General features: G+C 39.3%; 1 protein-coding gene across 2 annotated transcripts in view; it reads right to left on the bottom strand.

Annotated features, from left to right (window-relative positions):
• Nbas (NBAS subunit of NRZ tethering complex) overlaps positions 1–16,437 on the bottom strand; it is a 319,717-nt gene that overhangs the window by 241,010 nt on the left and 62,270 nt on the right. For both annotated transcript variants that reach the window (XM_057768127.1, XM_057768135.1), the window contains exons 13-19: positions 14,437–14,500; positions 10,222–10,415; positions 8,656–8,913; positions 7,368–7,493; positions 5,356–5,507; positions 2,622–2,762; positions 2,299–2,377 (exon numbers count right to left, since the gene is read on the bottom strand). In XM_057768127.1, the coding sequence (XP_057624110.1) occupies positions 2,299–2,377; positions 2,622–2,762; positions 5,356–5,507; positions 7,368–7,493; positions 8,656–8,913; positions 10,222–10,415; positions 14,437–14,500 (1,014 nt within the window). The remainder of the gene's footprint in view (positions 1–2,298; positions 2,378–2,621; positions 2,763–5,355; positions 5,508–7,367; positions 7,494–8,655; positions 8,914–10,221; positions 10,416–14,436; positions 14,501–16,437) is intronic.

The raw sequence follows: 16,437 nt of genomic DNA, 5'->3' as shown, positions 1-16,437 counted from the left end.
CAAGGTCTACAGTGAGTCAGATACCATGCTGAGCTCTGGACTTAAGGAAACTAAGAAGACCAAATTCTGAATTCTACCTTCCTATCTCTTATAAATCTGCCTTCACTTGTCAAGGTCTAGCTCATAGTGACTTCCTTATAGAGACATCCTGAGTATCTCTGAGAATTCAGTATGCTTCTCTCCTCTGCTGCACTGATTCTTCACACCGTGACCTTCACTAAAAATCTGTATCTTGAGGACTCCAGGAAATCTGTGGCTCATATGTCTCCCTATGTCCATCAACAGCATCATAGCTAGCATGTAGGAAGCACCTAGGTAAAATGTAAATGAATTAACTTATTTACATGGAATTAAAAAATTGGCCATGCCCAATGATGAAAATGCAAAGCCTGTCTCTACCACTATGTAACTGGCAAACATGACAGCCAAACATTCTCATTACACAGTATTAATAGGCAAGTTTGTCCAAGACATCTACTTCTAAAAGGTTAATTTCCTAAAAAGAGTGGCCTCAAAAGGACTTTAAAGGTCACTATCATAATATAATAATACACTTACTACTGTCATACAGAGATTAGCCATTCAATAGCCAATGAATAATGAAAGAAAATTAAGTGCAGTCAAACTCAACATTACAAGGTCCTTTTCTAAGATTTTATCATTCAATAAAATTAAAGTGGATTATGAAAATAATGAACCATACTGTATGACATAGGCACTTTCCAATATGTTTATGCTTAATATTACCTCAAAATGTCCCAGAACTGAACTGAAAAAGGAAATGCTCTAAAGGAAAACGACCAGCCAACAACCAAGCCAGAGGCAGCCAATGAACTCACCAGGAGCTCCTCACAGCTTTCTCGTTAAAATTATATTAAAATTATACCCTCACTGTGAAGAGCCACAGGAAGAACTCGGTGTTAGTGTTTCCTTCTACTCCTCCTCTTCCTTTTCTTCCACCTCCTCGTCCTTCTTCAGTCTCACTATGTAGCTCTGGCTGTCCTGACACCGCCACCCACTATGTAGGCCAGGCTAGCCTCAGGCTCACACGGATCCATCTGCCTCTGTCTGCCAAGTGCTCAGCCCATGCCCACCATGCCCAGCATTTTTTTTAAATGCTCGGTCAGAGTGACAGGGATCTAATTTCATCGTCTCCATGTCATCTCCAGTCTGCCAGCAGCAGTTTTTCTTTCACTGTTTTGTTTGATAACGTTAAAGGGGTTGGGGAATCCAAGGCTTCTGAGTTTGCCTGAATGACCAGAAGTGTTAAATACCTTCAGCACTCTTAGGCCAAGGGCATGGCCACAGAAGAGCGCCTCAACACACTGCTCAGCAGAGGGCAGCTGCCTAGCCCCAAATGGGAAAAAAAAAAAAGAAACCCGAGCAAATTTAGATAAGAGGATCCCATGAATCACACACACACAAACTGAACTGTTCCTAGCCATTGAAAGTGGTCATTTCCACCTAGTATTTTTGTTTACATTTTGTCTTCTGAAATAAAGTCTCATTCTACAGCCCAGGCTGCTTTCAAACTCAAGACAATTTCCCTGACTCAGCTTCCAAAAAATTACCACCATGACAAGCATGGGCTACCAGATATCCAGCTTCTACTTCCATGCTTAACATGGAACTAGTACAACACAACGTTAAAATACCCAACATGGGATATATGTGCTCGTGTTCCCAAAGAACAAAGAATTATATTGCTTTTAAATTCAAGAGTGGCCAGGCGGTGGTGGCTCACGCCTTTAATCCCAGCACTCGGGAGGCAGAGGCAGGCAGATCTCTGGGAGTTCGAGGCCAGCCTGGTCTACAAGAGCTAGTTCCGGGAAAGGCACCAAAGCTACAGAGAAACCCTGTCTTGAAAAACCAAAAAAAAAAAAAAATTCAAGAGTGGCTCTAATAAAGATCAAAGACCAATCAACTAAACTCAGTTCACTAGCAAGTCATTAAAGTGGGCAAGAATGTTCATTCTGAAATATTGACACTCAGTATGCCCTGAAACTCAATACTAGAATCAAGTCTATGCCATTACCAGGAAATAAACAATTATTAAATTAAGAAGGATTTTAAATCTAGAAAGCAGATTGCACAGAAATAAAGCCTTTTTATCGTGTAGTCTAACAAAACAACTTTTGGCCTTTTATAATTTCTAATTTTTGTCAAAAACAGTCTAATAAAGAATTTGATTTTTCAATAAATTAATTTTCCCATATACATAACCTCAGACACTAGGGCAGCAATGCACGTGTCAGAGAAGATGATGAGCATGGCTTGTGGGCTAAGCTCATTTCTCACCTCATACGTTGCAAGTCGATCTAAGAAGGTTAATAACTTCAGTCTACAACGGCACAGTTCCTTTTGTTCCAGGGTCAACCTGTGTGGAAGAATTCGATTGAGCTGCTCACATTTACAGACACACTCTTCTCTAGGAGGGAAAAGAGCAAGAAAATAGCCCTTGTTCCCTTAGTCGACAGCTGTTAAAACTGTATGCAAAATCCTGAGGACTAAACAAAAAGCGACTGCTCAAGTTGCTGCAGTAACATAGTGAGTCGCACAGCAAAGAGCACAGGGAAACTGCCAGGGATTTTACCTCCAGTGAGCAGTAATGAACGACTCACGTTGAAAAGTTCACTAATTTGAGGAGCTCGCGTCTCTTCTTGAGCTCTTTCTGACGTTTGCTCTTGGCAGACTCTTTGTCAGCTGGAGTAAGCTCCTCATAGGCAATGCTCTCAATGTCTACATCACCGGGTAAAGTGAATCTGCAAAGAGAAAAGAACTCAGTTGACTTCTATTAGCTTAATTTGTTTCTTCCATGTAACGAAAAGTTGCTTTCTCCTATATTTATTCAACTAAGTTAATTTCCACCAAAAGAGAAAAGATCACTTTTTAAATTTCTGCCAAACAGCATGATTCATTCACTATATCCACAGGATAAGTAATAAGGGTAAGCAGTGATGGCAGACCTCTCAAAGAAAAAAAGGTCATCTACCCAAAGAAACGTAAGGAGTCGAATCGAGGTGCATAAAACAGGTTTCACTATTTGAACCACTTCTGTCTATAATCGTGTATGTATGCATGTGAACAAATAGTTAATTTACTGTATTACTAAAGTTTTACTTGATATTCAAAGGATGGAAGTTACATCACATGCAGAGGTGGTGATAAATGGCTTTTCCGGGCACTAAAGAGAGCCCAAGGTAACTCCGGTTTAGGATCTGCACCACTCCATCCTCCACAATCAGAGGAAGTTCTTCCTATCCGGTTAGTCGGCACAATTGTCCACACAGGTGCGACTTTCTTAGGAAACTTTAGATCACAGTACCTTTCCACACTGTGTATTGATTAACTCAAGATACTGCCCCACCATGTGACATGTTTCTGACATTTGTGATGAGAACACTGGCATCGTCTTTTGTATTTTCCTGAACTATACACATTACTATGTGAACTCCAAAGCTCATTCCTTGAACCTGGTCATGATTTTGTTCCTCTCAAACAACCTCCCACCTCCGTTCCCCTTTCCCGTCCTTCTGCTCTGGGACCCACTGTTCCTCTCACTGGCTATGAGAGCTCAGCTCTTCTCTCCTGCACATGGGAGGTAGGTCCACATGCAGCATCAGTTACCTCACTCAGCCTTGTGACTGACACTCAGTTCCATTTACACTGCTACAAATAACAAGCTTTTGTCCCCTTTTCTATGAGTTATTTATGTCATGTTATGTGTATGTATGAGTGCCTGCATCTACCTATGTGTACCATGAGCACACCTGGTACCTGTGGAGGCCAGAAGAGACCATCAGATCCCTAGAACTGAAGTTACAAGCAGTTCTAAGACACCATTTGGATCTTACTAAAGCAGTAAGCACTCATCTATTTGTGATTTAAAGATTAATTGTGTGTGTGTGTGTGTGCACTCATGAGCACATGTGATTGGATCCCCTGAAACTAGAGTTAAAGGCCATTGTGAGGTGTACAGTGTGCATGCTGGGAACCCAGTTTAGGACCTCTGCACATCACTGAGTGTGTATGGCGTGCATGCTGGGAACCCAGCTCGGGATCTCTGCACAGCAATGAGTGCTCTTAACCACTGAGTCATTCCTTCAGTCCCCAGCTTTCTGATTGTTATGGCCAAAATAATGATTCTAGTATTCTATTGTGTGAATGTGCCGCATTTTCTTTATCTGCTTATTTGTACACAGACATCTTAGTTGATTCCATGTTTCAGCAACTGTGAACAATGTGGTTTTAAATAGGGGTATACATTTTCATTTCCTTTTTATAAATATACACTAACAGAATTACGAGATCACCTGGTATTTCTCTTCTGTAATTCTTGAGGAACCTATATTTCATTTTCCATGGTGGTTATATCAATTTACATTCTCCCTAAAATTGCATAAGAGTTTTTCTTTCTCAGTGTCACTAACACTTGCTATTTTTATAACAACCATTATAACTAGATTTAAATAATAAGTTATGTGATTTTGATTTGCATTTCATAAATAGGAATATCACATGATGTATGATCTTAACAGACTAAAAAAATGTTAATCTCATTAAAATGCTTTAATTATCGGGTATATACTATCATTTATATCTCAACAAAGTCCCAAATGTCATGTAAGCAATAGTTTGTCCAACAATTTAACACTATTATTATATTACTAACTAGCACTTAAATAGTGTTAAATGTCTGTGGGTACTTTCTTTTTTATTATTTTATTTTTTATTACTTTAAAAATAATACCAATCAAAATTGCCACTTCCTCCCCTCCTCCCACATCCCTCCCACTCCCCTCACCTATCCTTCCCCCCAACTCCCTCCAGTCCTAAGAGAGGGCAAGGCACCCTGCCTTGTGGGAAGTCCAAGGCCCTCCCCACTACATCCAGGCTGAGCAAAGTATGCATCCAAAGAGAATAGGATCTCCAAAAGCCAGTACATGCAGTAGAGATAAATCCCAGTGCCATTGTCATTGGCCCCTCAGTCTGTCCCAACTGTCAATCAACCACATTCAGAGGGACCAGTTTGATCCCATGCTCATTCATTCCCAGTCCAGCTGGAGTTGGTAAGCTCCAGGTTAACACTAAAAGTATTTAGTAGGACCCCACAGGCTGACATGTGAAGCCAACCCTGTTGGTGCCACAAGCCCCAGCATTTAGTGAGTATGTATGGAGTGTGATGTGCCCTCAGCACTAAACCACCACTGGCAAATATATGTAACCTAAAGAAAAGCAAGCCCTGGCCAACTGCAACAGCTTCAACGGTGTGCCTTTACAGCTACCTGGCCCAATGCCTCAGCCAACCTTTGCTCCACATCAACTTTGCGGTGAGCATAAATCTCCAAAACTAACCTGCCATCGTCCGCCCCCTTCCCTATCGCCACGAGAGCCTCCAGGTCGGTGCCTTTCAAGCCATATTGTAGCAGCTCCTTGGCAGCATCCACATTTTCAGGAACCCTCTCCAAACACTCATGGAGAACCCAGGACCGCTTCTTTATTTTGCTCTACATACAAAGAAAAATACACAGGCATTTAACAACAGATGGCATCATATAAAACCAGATTACTGCTATCTAGAATTATAGGTAATAACTAGATAATTATAGATAGTAACTCGACCTCTTGTATTAGGGTCACTAAAGAACTTGGTCCTAGTAGCTCCTTGATGTCGATCTAAAAACCAAGAACTCAGTTCACTATTGGTAAATGTAACTGGACATGGGAGGTGTGAGTCCAAGAAGCATTTAGGATTTTTAGTTTGTTTTTTTTTAAACTTTTCATACAATATACTCATCATACTGTTTCTCCATCCCTAACTCCTTCCAGATGCTCCAGACTCCCCCACCAACTCAGCTCCGCGTCTTTCTCTCTGTGTTTGTCTCTCCAAAGGTGATGGGGACCCAATAAGTACCAAAATGAAAACACTACTTGGAAAAAAAAAAGCATAGTCCTTTATGTGTTGAACAACTACTTCTGGGCGTGGCCTGCCCTGCAGTTGATACACTTAGTGACATCCATAGGAACTACTGCTGGGCGTGGCCTGCCCTGGAGTGTCATTGATACACTTAGTGACATCCATAAGAAAAAACTGATTTTCCCTTTCCCAGCAGGTATCAGTTACAAATAGCTTCTTGGTTAGGGGTGGGACTTTGTGTCTACTTCCTTCTCAGTGTGTGGTTTAGACCTGTGTGGGACTTGTGCATGTCTGCGAGTTCACACATGAATCAGACTTGCTGTGTCTGGAAGAACCTTAGTTCCTTAGTCTTCTACCTCCTTACAGCCTTCCTCTTCCACACAGATACTTGAGTCTGAGCCCAAGCCGAGAATGGTGACAGCTATGGGTCCCTGGCAGAGAACAGCTCTGGGGAGTCACAAAGGAGTAGAGCTGGGTTAGAAGAAAAGGCTGGAAGGTGTGGACAAAGAATTGGGGATGGGTGGTGGCCTTGGGTTCACACCAAGAAATTTGCACCGGCATCATTCTGTTTAACTCTGATGAGCCACAGTGAAACACAAAGCTCTCTTACCCTTTTCTAGAAGTATAAAAAAAAAGATCTTTTGTAGCTGCCTCTAGATTGTGTTCTGGTTGTACAGAAGAGAATATAAAGTAGAGGGGTAAAATAAGGTATTTTCCAGAGTGGGAAACATGCTTAGCTTCAAAACAGAACTACGGGAACACCATGTACTGTGGTTACATCTTAATTTGACTGTGAGGTCAAACTTAAATCATACAAAATCATGGTAAGCTGTTCTTTAAAAAGCTTTTCTTGCCAATCCTGGCCATTGTCTCTACCAACGTGCCAGATCTGACCTATATCCTGCTTCTGGGGCATGTACTGCTTGCTAGGACTTAAACTTTCTGAACACCACCTCAGGTTACTGGCACCCAGGCAGAAGACGGCCAGCTTCTCTCTCCATCTCAAACCATTAGAGATCAGTGAGGTCCAAAACAATCCTAGAACATCTTTCCATGCAATCTGTCCCAACTATTCTTCTCCTAAATGAAGCCTCTTGGTGTGAGGTATTCCTTCTAGTTCTCTTCACCTCTTTATCATTAATCTCTGGTTAGCAGAAATGCAAATCTCATCATTGAGATTCTCCTAATGATTCTTAAGTAGGTCCTGACCAATGTTAGTTGAAGAGAAATTCAATAATGGAAATAATCCCAGAGATGACTGGTTTATTGGAAAGTGTAGATTTAATATCTTTAGCATCAAAATCCTCCTGCAGAAAAAAGATGTTCTGACAATTTTTCCAAGGTAGCACTTCTTTACATATACAAAAATTAGCAGTGTGAAATACTCTATAAACAAAAGATAATCCATAAATATTAATTTCATCAAGTTACCACAAATATTGACACATACCAAGTAATTCTGAATTGAAGCAATGTTGACAGCTGACTTCCTCCACTGCCTCTGATAGACAAGGTCGGTATCCAGGCCGTACGTGTGAGCCAAAGACAAGGCTTCTTCATACTCTTCACTTTCAATCTTTGTCAAAGAAACAGACATGAATTACCCATGAGGCCGTTCTGGTTAGAGGAAGGATCAAGACAGTCACCTGACCTATGCGACAAGTTATGAATACACATGCAATGTTACCAGAAGCACATAGAATTCTAAGAAGCAGCTAAGTCTCCTGACTTCCTTTTGCACTTTAACAAATATGATAAAAAAAGTTTTAGCTTATACAGTCAAATGGACACAAAACTGAGACCAGAGTAGGCAGTAGTCTGGTTCAGGTCAACATCATTCAAACAATTGCCAGAGCACAGCGAGTCATTCTGAGAGGTCACATAGGCTTTCAGGGCAGCTGCTCAATGCTTCCCTCACCATCTGTGATCTAGTAGAGAGCTGTACCTAGGGTAGGTAAGAGGGACAACTGAAAACACAAATAGGTAACAAAAACCTCAGGCTAGGACCAATGATGGCTCAGTGGGTAAAGGTACTTCGCGCCAAGTCTGACAACCTAAGTTTAATCACAAAAACCCTCATGGTGGAAGGAGAGAACTGAATCCTGCATGTTGTCCTCTGACCTTTAAATATGCACCATGGAACTACTCAAACACACACACACACACACACACACACACACACACGCGCTAAATAAATTAAATAAATAAATGTAATGAAAAAATTTAGGCCACAAAGTGGATAACTAAACAGCGTGAATTGTTTTCTTGTTTGTTTTTCTTGTGTGTGTGTAAGGCACGCATGCTTGCAGGCCAAAACAAGATAAATGTCTTCTTCAGTTGCTTTCTACCTTACGCACTAAGGCAAGGTCTCTCACTTGAACTCAGAGCTCACGGATTCAACTATTCTAGCTAACTGGCTTCAGGGATTCCAGCTTCACCTCAGGAGCACTGAGTTCCATGCAGACTGCATGTCCACCAGGCATTAAACTGAATGCTGGCATGTGAACTCTGACCTCATGCTTAGTCCTCTGGGCTGTCTTCCAGCCCCTGAGTTCTGTATCCACTGCTTTGATTCTGATTACTCAGTTAGAAAGAAGGTATCATTCTAAAAGCTTACAGAACTGGTATTTCTAACATTTCAGAGAGACGACATGCACATGCCCTCCTTGAATTTCTTTTCTTATTGAAATAGTATAGCTCTACAATAAACATGAGCAAGGAGCAGCAGGATGGCTCACCTTTCTCTGATAAAGTTCCTCTGGAGTTGTAGAGCGCAGACTCACAAGGCGGTAGTTCTTAGTAATAGCTCGCGGCCGTTTCCTTGGAGGTGCAAACCTCTCCATCTCTGTCACTAAGTAAAGACCTTGTTTGATATAACCAAAATAGCGAGCCTTGGCAGACATGTCATGATCAGAGTCAGAATCCTCTTCTCCTTCATCTTCTTCCTCAGCCCTCATCTCCACACGAGATCGTTTGGGGGCAAGTTTAATTTCACACTAAATTGAAAAGAGAGATGTAAAATTAATTATAGGAAACAAAAGACAGATTTTTAAGAGGCAATGAAAAACTTAATTTAATTATACTCTGGTTTGATTCATTATGTGTCATTCACAACGGATCCAAAGGAAACAAAGCAAATCAAAGGCCTAAAATATACACATTCGTATGGTTTCCAAATCTTTAAAGCTGAAAACCACTTTTAAAACAGGACATTAATATAAATATCTATAATTAGTTTACAGAAGTAAAAAATTGGAAATGTGAGTTTCTTTAACTTTTAATATGTCTGTACTTGCCATAGAAAAACAAGAAGGTAATTTAGAAAATGGCATGAAGGTATTTATTTTGGTTGCCAGGAACAATCTTAGGATGTCCCTGCCCACGAGCTTCACAAATGCTGAGGGTGAAGGTCTGGTTGCTAGGACAATTCCACTGAGACTTAACAGAACTGGGTTGATGTTGAATCCATGGTTTTCTGTAAGGAAGATCTTTGATTGAATGATAAACTTCAGACCTAAGAATGCCTTTCACTGTGCCTACAGAAGTAAAGCTGCAGAAGACTGCACCCCTGAAAGAATTAAATAAGAACTCTAAACGAGCAAATGCAGCTATAGAGAAACAGCCTTGCTGAACAATGGAGCCACATGCCTTTAATCCCAGCACTCAGAAGGCAGAAGCAGGCGGATCTCTGTGAGTTCAAGGCCAGCCTGGTCTACAAGAGCTAGTTCCAGGACAGGCTCCAAAGCTACAGAGAAACTTTTTTTTCCCAAAAAAAAAAAAAGAAAAAGAAAAGAAAACAAGAGAGAGAGAAAGAGAGAAAGAGAGAAAGAGAGAAAGAGAGAAAGAGAGAAAGAAAGAAAGAAAGAAAGAAAGAAAGAAAGAAAGAAAGAAAGAAAGAAAGAGCCTCTACTTTCAACTCTTTCACAATAACAACTTTTTTCTGAAAGGAAAAAAACTTTAGGTTACCATACTTTGAGGAAATAATAATATAAACATTAAGTAGTTCCTAACCAGGAAGTAATGATAGCATTCTACATTTTCAAATGATTCATCCCAGAGAAAAAGAAAAATCTATCATGTCCAGCAAAGATGAAATGTTTTAAAGGAAACAAAATTGCTATAAATGTTCTTTATTCTCTTAGCAGTGCAATGCATTTGATTCATGGTGATGGGGTTTATCACATTAGACTCAATATTTTATTTCAATAACAGCCTTCTATTCCAACAGAGAACTGTATCTCACACAATTAAAAAGCCAAATAGTCAGTTTAGTGCCCATGTCCTCTCAAAGAGAGAAAACTCACCTCCAAACTTAAGAAACCCCCATCGTGGGTAGCAGTGACTTGTGGGGACGGCTCAAACCATTCACAAGATTTTCCCAGTAAATTCTTCAAGGTTTTCGCTGATGAGACAGTTAATGCACCAGAGCACCGAGCCAAGGTCACTGCACCGTCTGCCCACCAATTGACATCAATCAATGGGTAGAAGGACTCTTTATCTAGAGGAAGAGAAGCTGTGAGTACATCTGCAAACGTGGTTTAAGTGCAAAACATTTAACGTAATATTTTAAACTCCAAGCTATTTCATATTTAGGGGATTTCAAAGATGCCTTAAAAAAGGAAGAAAAAAAATAAACCTGAAACCATCCTTCAAATTTTTACCCAGGTAAAGATAGAAAAGGTACAGTAAGTAATTCATTCAAGAAATGCCTAAGTGGCAACAACCAGGCAAAGCTATAAAAGAAAGCAAAGAAAGGTCATTCTCTTCAAACAATGACACACAGTTGTCAACTGGAGTTCAGTGCTGAACTCTTCCATAGCTTTTGTAAGACCCTGGGTTGGAAACCAATGGGGGGGGGGTGGACACAACACAGGACAGCACACAATTCATCAAAGACATAATTATATACTCAAGAAGGAGATATGCAACCATTTTCAGCATAGTAAATTGAGAAGTAGATGTATATAAATCTCAGAGATACAATGTTATAAAAGATCTTTTAAAATGTATTCCTATCACTTTCAGAGACATTTAAAAATCAAAAATGTATAATATTAAAAAAAATAACAGCTTCCAGGGAGATATGCTCCTAAACATTTAACTAACAGAGAAAAAAATTCAATAAAGAATTCTGATAATAAAATGATTATGGTTTACCAAACTGAGGGATTTAAAAGGAAATGTCATGATATTTTGTTATGATTTCATAGCACATTTTTAATGATGATTATTCCACAATGGATATAATATTGCTTAACGATGATGCCTATAAGAGTAAGTCATAAAATTTAAAGCATGCTTAAACTCAAAAGAGAAGATATTTAAAGTATACTTAAACTAAAAAAGAAAAGATGTTTAAACTAGTTAGTCAGACTGAAAACAACTCACTAATTAAAAAAAAAAAAAGTGACCCTAACACATTTTTTGAGATGGAAGCCTCAGATAGTTTGTTTAAATTAGGAGTTTCTAGAATCATGCTTGCATCTGGGGCTTATGTTCCAAGCAGATGGAATTTAAAAAAAATAAATAAATAAAAAAAAAGAAAGAAAGAAAAAAGAAAAGAAAAAAACTACTTCATTCAGATATCAATAAAAAAGATAAATAAATAAACGATGATGACTTCAAATGCAGGAATGCTGGGAAATGATGAAGCAACAAAACATAAACACCATGTGCCAGAAGGGGAAAGAAGACACAAATGACGGCAGAGACAGCCTAGTCAATCAAAGCACAGCAGAATAAAGAAAAGGCCTGAAGGCAGCTACAGTCTCAAAGAAACTTGAACTGAAAACCAACCAACCCCATTACATATTGTACTCAAGATGCTAAAGCTAACACACAAACAATATGAAAAGTTACAAGAATAAAAACTTCACACTCAAAGGCAAAAAAAAAAGAACTCCTGTCCAACCTCTGAGCAGAAGAAAGCAGAATGGAACAAAGAGATGTGTGAAGGCCTGAAAATAAATAGCTGCCAGCCGTGACTACTACATCCAATAAAGTTATCTTTAAAAAAATCAATAGAAAAAGAAGGCATTTCAAAGTAAGTGTCAACTGAAAAAATTCCTAAGTACCTAGCCAGCTCTGCAGGAGGTACTTAATGGACGCCTACACATAAGGGCAGCTTTAATCATAAGAGCATAGGAAAGAATAAATTTCATGAGAGAAAGAGAAGAACAAAAGAAAAAGAATCAGCCATGTCCAACTCAGGAAATCCCTGAAATGAACAAAAGGAGAAAGAAAAAGACAACAATAATCAGACCAACCAGGTGAATAACCCACAAAACCACACAAATCAGCACACGACTACTAATAACAAGAATAGAGATACAGGCAGAACAGATGGTTCAGTGGTTAAGAGCACAGGCTGATCTTCCAAAGGACCCAAGTTCAATTCTCAGCACTCACATGGTGGCTCACAACTGTCTGTAACTTCAGTTCTGAGAGATCTGACACCTTCACACAGACATACATGCAGGCAGAACACTAATGTACATACAATAAAAATAAATAAATCATTCTAAAAAAGACTAAAGATAAATGGCCATAACTTTTCAATTAAAAACTCAATTGCTGGTTGGAGTAAGAGCCAAGATGTATCATTTGGTTGTCTAAAAAACACATCTCATATAAAAGGCTGAAAATATTATACTCCAAAACAAGAAAGAGGAACTATACCCAAATCTGATAAAGGGGACATTGAGTCCAAATTCGTCAAAGAAATTTTTAAGAGACTACTATATATTAATAATGGAAACAATCTATACAGAATATGCAAAAGTTATAAGTACATGACCTGAACATTAGTGAACACAACTTCAAAAACAAAACTATTAGACAATAAACAGACGAGACAGGTCCAGATTCAACAATATGCCATTTTAATACCTCACTAAATCGACAGACAGATCATCCACACACACCCCTTCAAAACCAATTAATACATAAACTTCAGAGTCAAACTTCACCATATCAAATAGATTGAACAGATATCTAAATACATTCCACCTAACAACTCTGGAATATGCATTCTTCTCAATGGAACTCTCTCTAAAATAGATTATGTATTAGGTTACAGAACAAATCTTATCAAAAACCAAAACAAGAAATACAATCATCTCCAGCTGACCTCAGCTGAGGCTAATGGACTCTGGACTAACAGCTGGGGAGCCTGCATAGGACTGAACTAGACCTCTGCATGTGGGGGACAGCTGTGTGGCTTGGTCTGTTTGTGGGGCTTCTGGCATAGGAACCAGATGGTGCATGAGCTGGCTTTTTTGAGCCCATTCCCTATGATGATATATCTTGCTCAGCCTTGAAACAGGAGGTAGGGGTTTGGCCCTGCCTCAACTTGAAAAGCCAGGCTTTGTTGACTCCCCATGGGAGGCCTTACCCTCTCTGAGGAATGGGTAAGGGGTGGAGAGAGACAGTGAAGGGGGAACAAGAGGAGAGGAAGGAGGGTGGTCTGTAGTTGGAATGTAAAATGAATTAAAAAAATAAAATAAAAAAGAAGAGAAAAATAATAAAGTTTATAAAACTTAAAATAAAACCATCTCTTGCATCTTATTCGATCATGGTATAGTAAGGTAGACTTCAACAGCTGGGAAACCAAAGAAACCACAAAATCCACAGACTGAGCATTCCTGAAGGATAAGCACATCACTAAAGAAATCAGGGAGGAAATTTTTTTAATTCCTAAAAGTAAATAAAAATAAAAGCACAACTTAGAATCTTTGAGATCCAGCAAAGATGGTTTTTATTAAAATGAAAGTTTATAGCTATAAGCTTTTGCATGTGCACTCAGAGTTACCTCAGATAAACAAGAGGGAATGTTATTAAAGTCTCAGGGAAAAGAACAACAGCAAACACCTCCCATCATGCCAGAATTAGCCTGACACCAAATCACAGTAAGGATGGACAAAAGAGAAAACTGTAAACTGAAGTTCTTAATAAAGTATTGCGAACCAAATTCAATAGCCCATGAAAAAGATCATATATCTAGAGCACAAAAAGTCAAAGGAGCTCTCATTTCTTTAGTTTCAATCTACTATTTAAGAATTACTTTCACTTAATAGTATATCTTGCTCACTTTACAAAACAAATTATTTCAAATATAAAAGTGTATATAAGCCAGGCGGTGGTGGCGCACGCCTTTAATCCCAGCACTTGGGAGGCAGAGGCAGGCGGATCTCTGTGAGTTCGAGACCAGCCTGGTCTACAAGAGCTAGTTCCAGGACAGGCTCCAAAACCACAGAAAAACCCTGTCTCGAAAAAAACCAAAAAAAAAAACAAAAAAAAAAAAAAAAAAAAGTGTATATAAATTTAGAGAGAAAAACCTATAAACCTAGTAAACAAAGAAAAGCTTAAAAAGAAAAAAAAAACCACATGCCTTGCTACAATTCTGTGGTAATTCCAAGGTGACGCAGGAGAGTCTAGAGGCTTTTTATATCTAAAGAATACGTAAGTGATAAGAGGGGACGTGTAAAGCTGTGACAGACATAATTCTTACATCCACTGACCTTTTATTTTCTTCCTCTTCTCAGGAGATGACCTCCAATCAGGATTAAGCTCATCGTGTCCCGGCTAAATAAAAAGATTTGTGCTGAATTTATTTTAAGTCAAACATGTAAAATAAATATATAAAATAAAGAACAATATAATATATAAAATAAACAAGTTCCCCAAGACCGAGGAAATTTTCACAATTGAAAAAAAAGTGTGGAAATGAAGTTTGCCCTTGCTCTCTGTTCCCTGGCATAGCAGTGAGGAGAAACAAATGTTACTGCCCTTAGTGGTCACAGGCAGGAACTGTGCCTCAATATGCATACAAGGTAAGTCAGAAAGTAGACAACCGAAATAAATAAAAGCTAGTCACACTGCCGGTTTATTCTATATGCATGTCCCCACACGAGGACCATGTAATCTATGCAGATGGATATGCCAAGGGCAGGAGCACCTGGTGCTCACAAGCCACAAGGAAGCACACCCCAGGTCACCTGCTCTTAGAACTCCATGGACACAGTCTAAGGAACAGCCTTGCTTTCCTTCTTTTGTATCTCTTGGAGCTCAGAACATTAACACCACACCCCAAGGGACATCACCTTACAATGGTGACTTCGAACTGACAAACACCTAAAACAATGTGTCTCTGACCTTCTCCTGCTCTATCCTAGCCCCTTACTCTCCCCAAAAGGGAGTCACAGGAACCAGAAATCCTCTCCCACAAGGAGGTCAGAAAATTAGGGCTCCTACTCCAAAGAGAGCCATACATCCTACAAGGTTCTTCACCTATAATGACTCTCTTGCCACTGGGTCTAAACACACACATCTGTGGTGGAGGATGCTGACAGAAAGGCCACAAAAGATGACAGAGAGTCCCTGCGGACCTTGCCTGTGGCCTATTACTACTAGATTACAACCTTTGTGTCCAATCACATTTCTGCATGGCTGTCCTGAGAGTTATCAATCATCACCCTATTCCACTCCCACAGTTTCTGGCACCTAGTGTTTGTCAGCAGAGAAATGACTTGCTCTAAGACGTCAGGATGAGGTGGATGAGATCCTGGAACTACTAACAAAAACCAACAAAAAAGAGAAATAAATAAATAGGATCTGCTCTCCAGAATCTGCCTACAGAACCTGTTAGACAACAGAAAACGAATATTTTTTTTCTTTCCAAATACAGCTCATTTTCCCTCCCTTGCAAGAGAAAGTCAATGATTAACAAAATGTGCTGTGCCTTTCTCTTAGGGACTGACCTTTTGTTATCCAGGTCTGTGTGACCCTATGTACACGCACCAGGGAGGTGAAGGATCTACCTTTCTGCCCCACCTCTCTCTACTTAGTGTCTGTAAAAAGCAAATACACAGTTGCAGTACAGCAGTGGTCAAACAGATGGTCTTCTAAGAACATGGTCATGTTGTGTTTATAGACCAGCTAAATTGCCAGAATAAACTAAAACAATGTTTTCTTAGATCTAAGGATTTTATTTCCTGATTTTTTTTAACCACTAGAATCAGTCTCAACCTCTCACAGAACAGGAGCAATATTTCAAGTGTGTATTCACTGTACAAATATTTATTAGTGTTTAATATGCAAAGCCCATGGAAGTGCTTCGAGTGAGATGTGCGTAGTGCTGACTCACAAGAGTCCACAGTTTTAGTGAAGTTGTGAAAACAGCTGTGGGCTCTAACAAGATTAATCACACAAGCTCCCATCTTCCCACTTGTCCTTCATGGATTCATCATTTAACAAAATTAGTCGAACACCTACTCTGTATCAAAGAGAAATACAATTAAAATGAAAAAGATAAGCTTCTATCTCACTTTCTACACCTACACAGATGTACAGGTTGGAAAGTAATAAAACTTCAGAGAAAAATTAAGACCAAAAACAAGATGTAAAGATATAAACATAACATATGGGAAATGTATGAAACAAAAATTATTGAAACAACTTTACTCTCTTGTAGACATGAACAAATTTAGTACAGAGATTTCCAGCCAGATGGATTTTTCACA

This window comes from Chionomys nivalis, chromosome 1, assembly GCF_950005125.1.
Source record: "Chionomys nivalis chromosome 1, mChiNiv1.1, whole genome shotgun sequence".
Lineage (NCBI taxonomy): Eukaryota > Metazoa > Chordata > Mammalia > Rodentia > Cricetidae > Chionomys > Chionomys nivalis.
The sequence above is the reverse complement of the archived record's forward strand: the minus strand, read 5'-3'. Positions and strand labels throughout refer to the sequence as shown.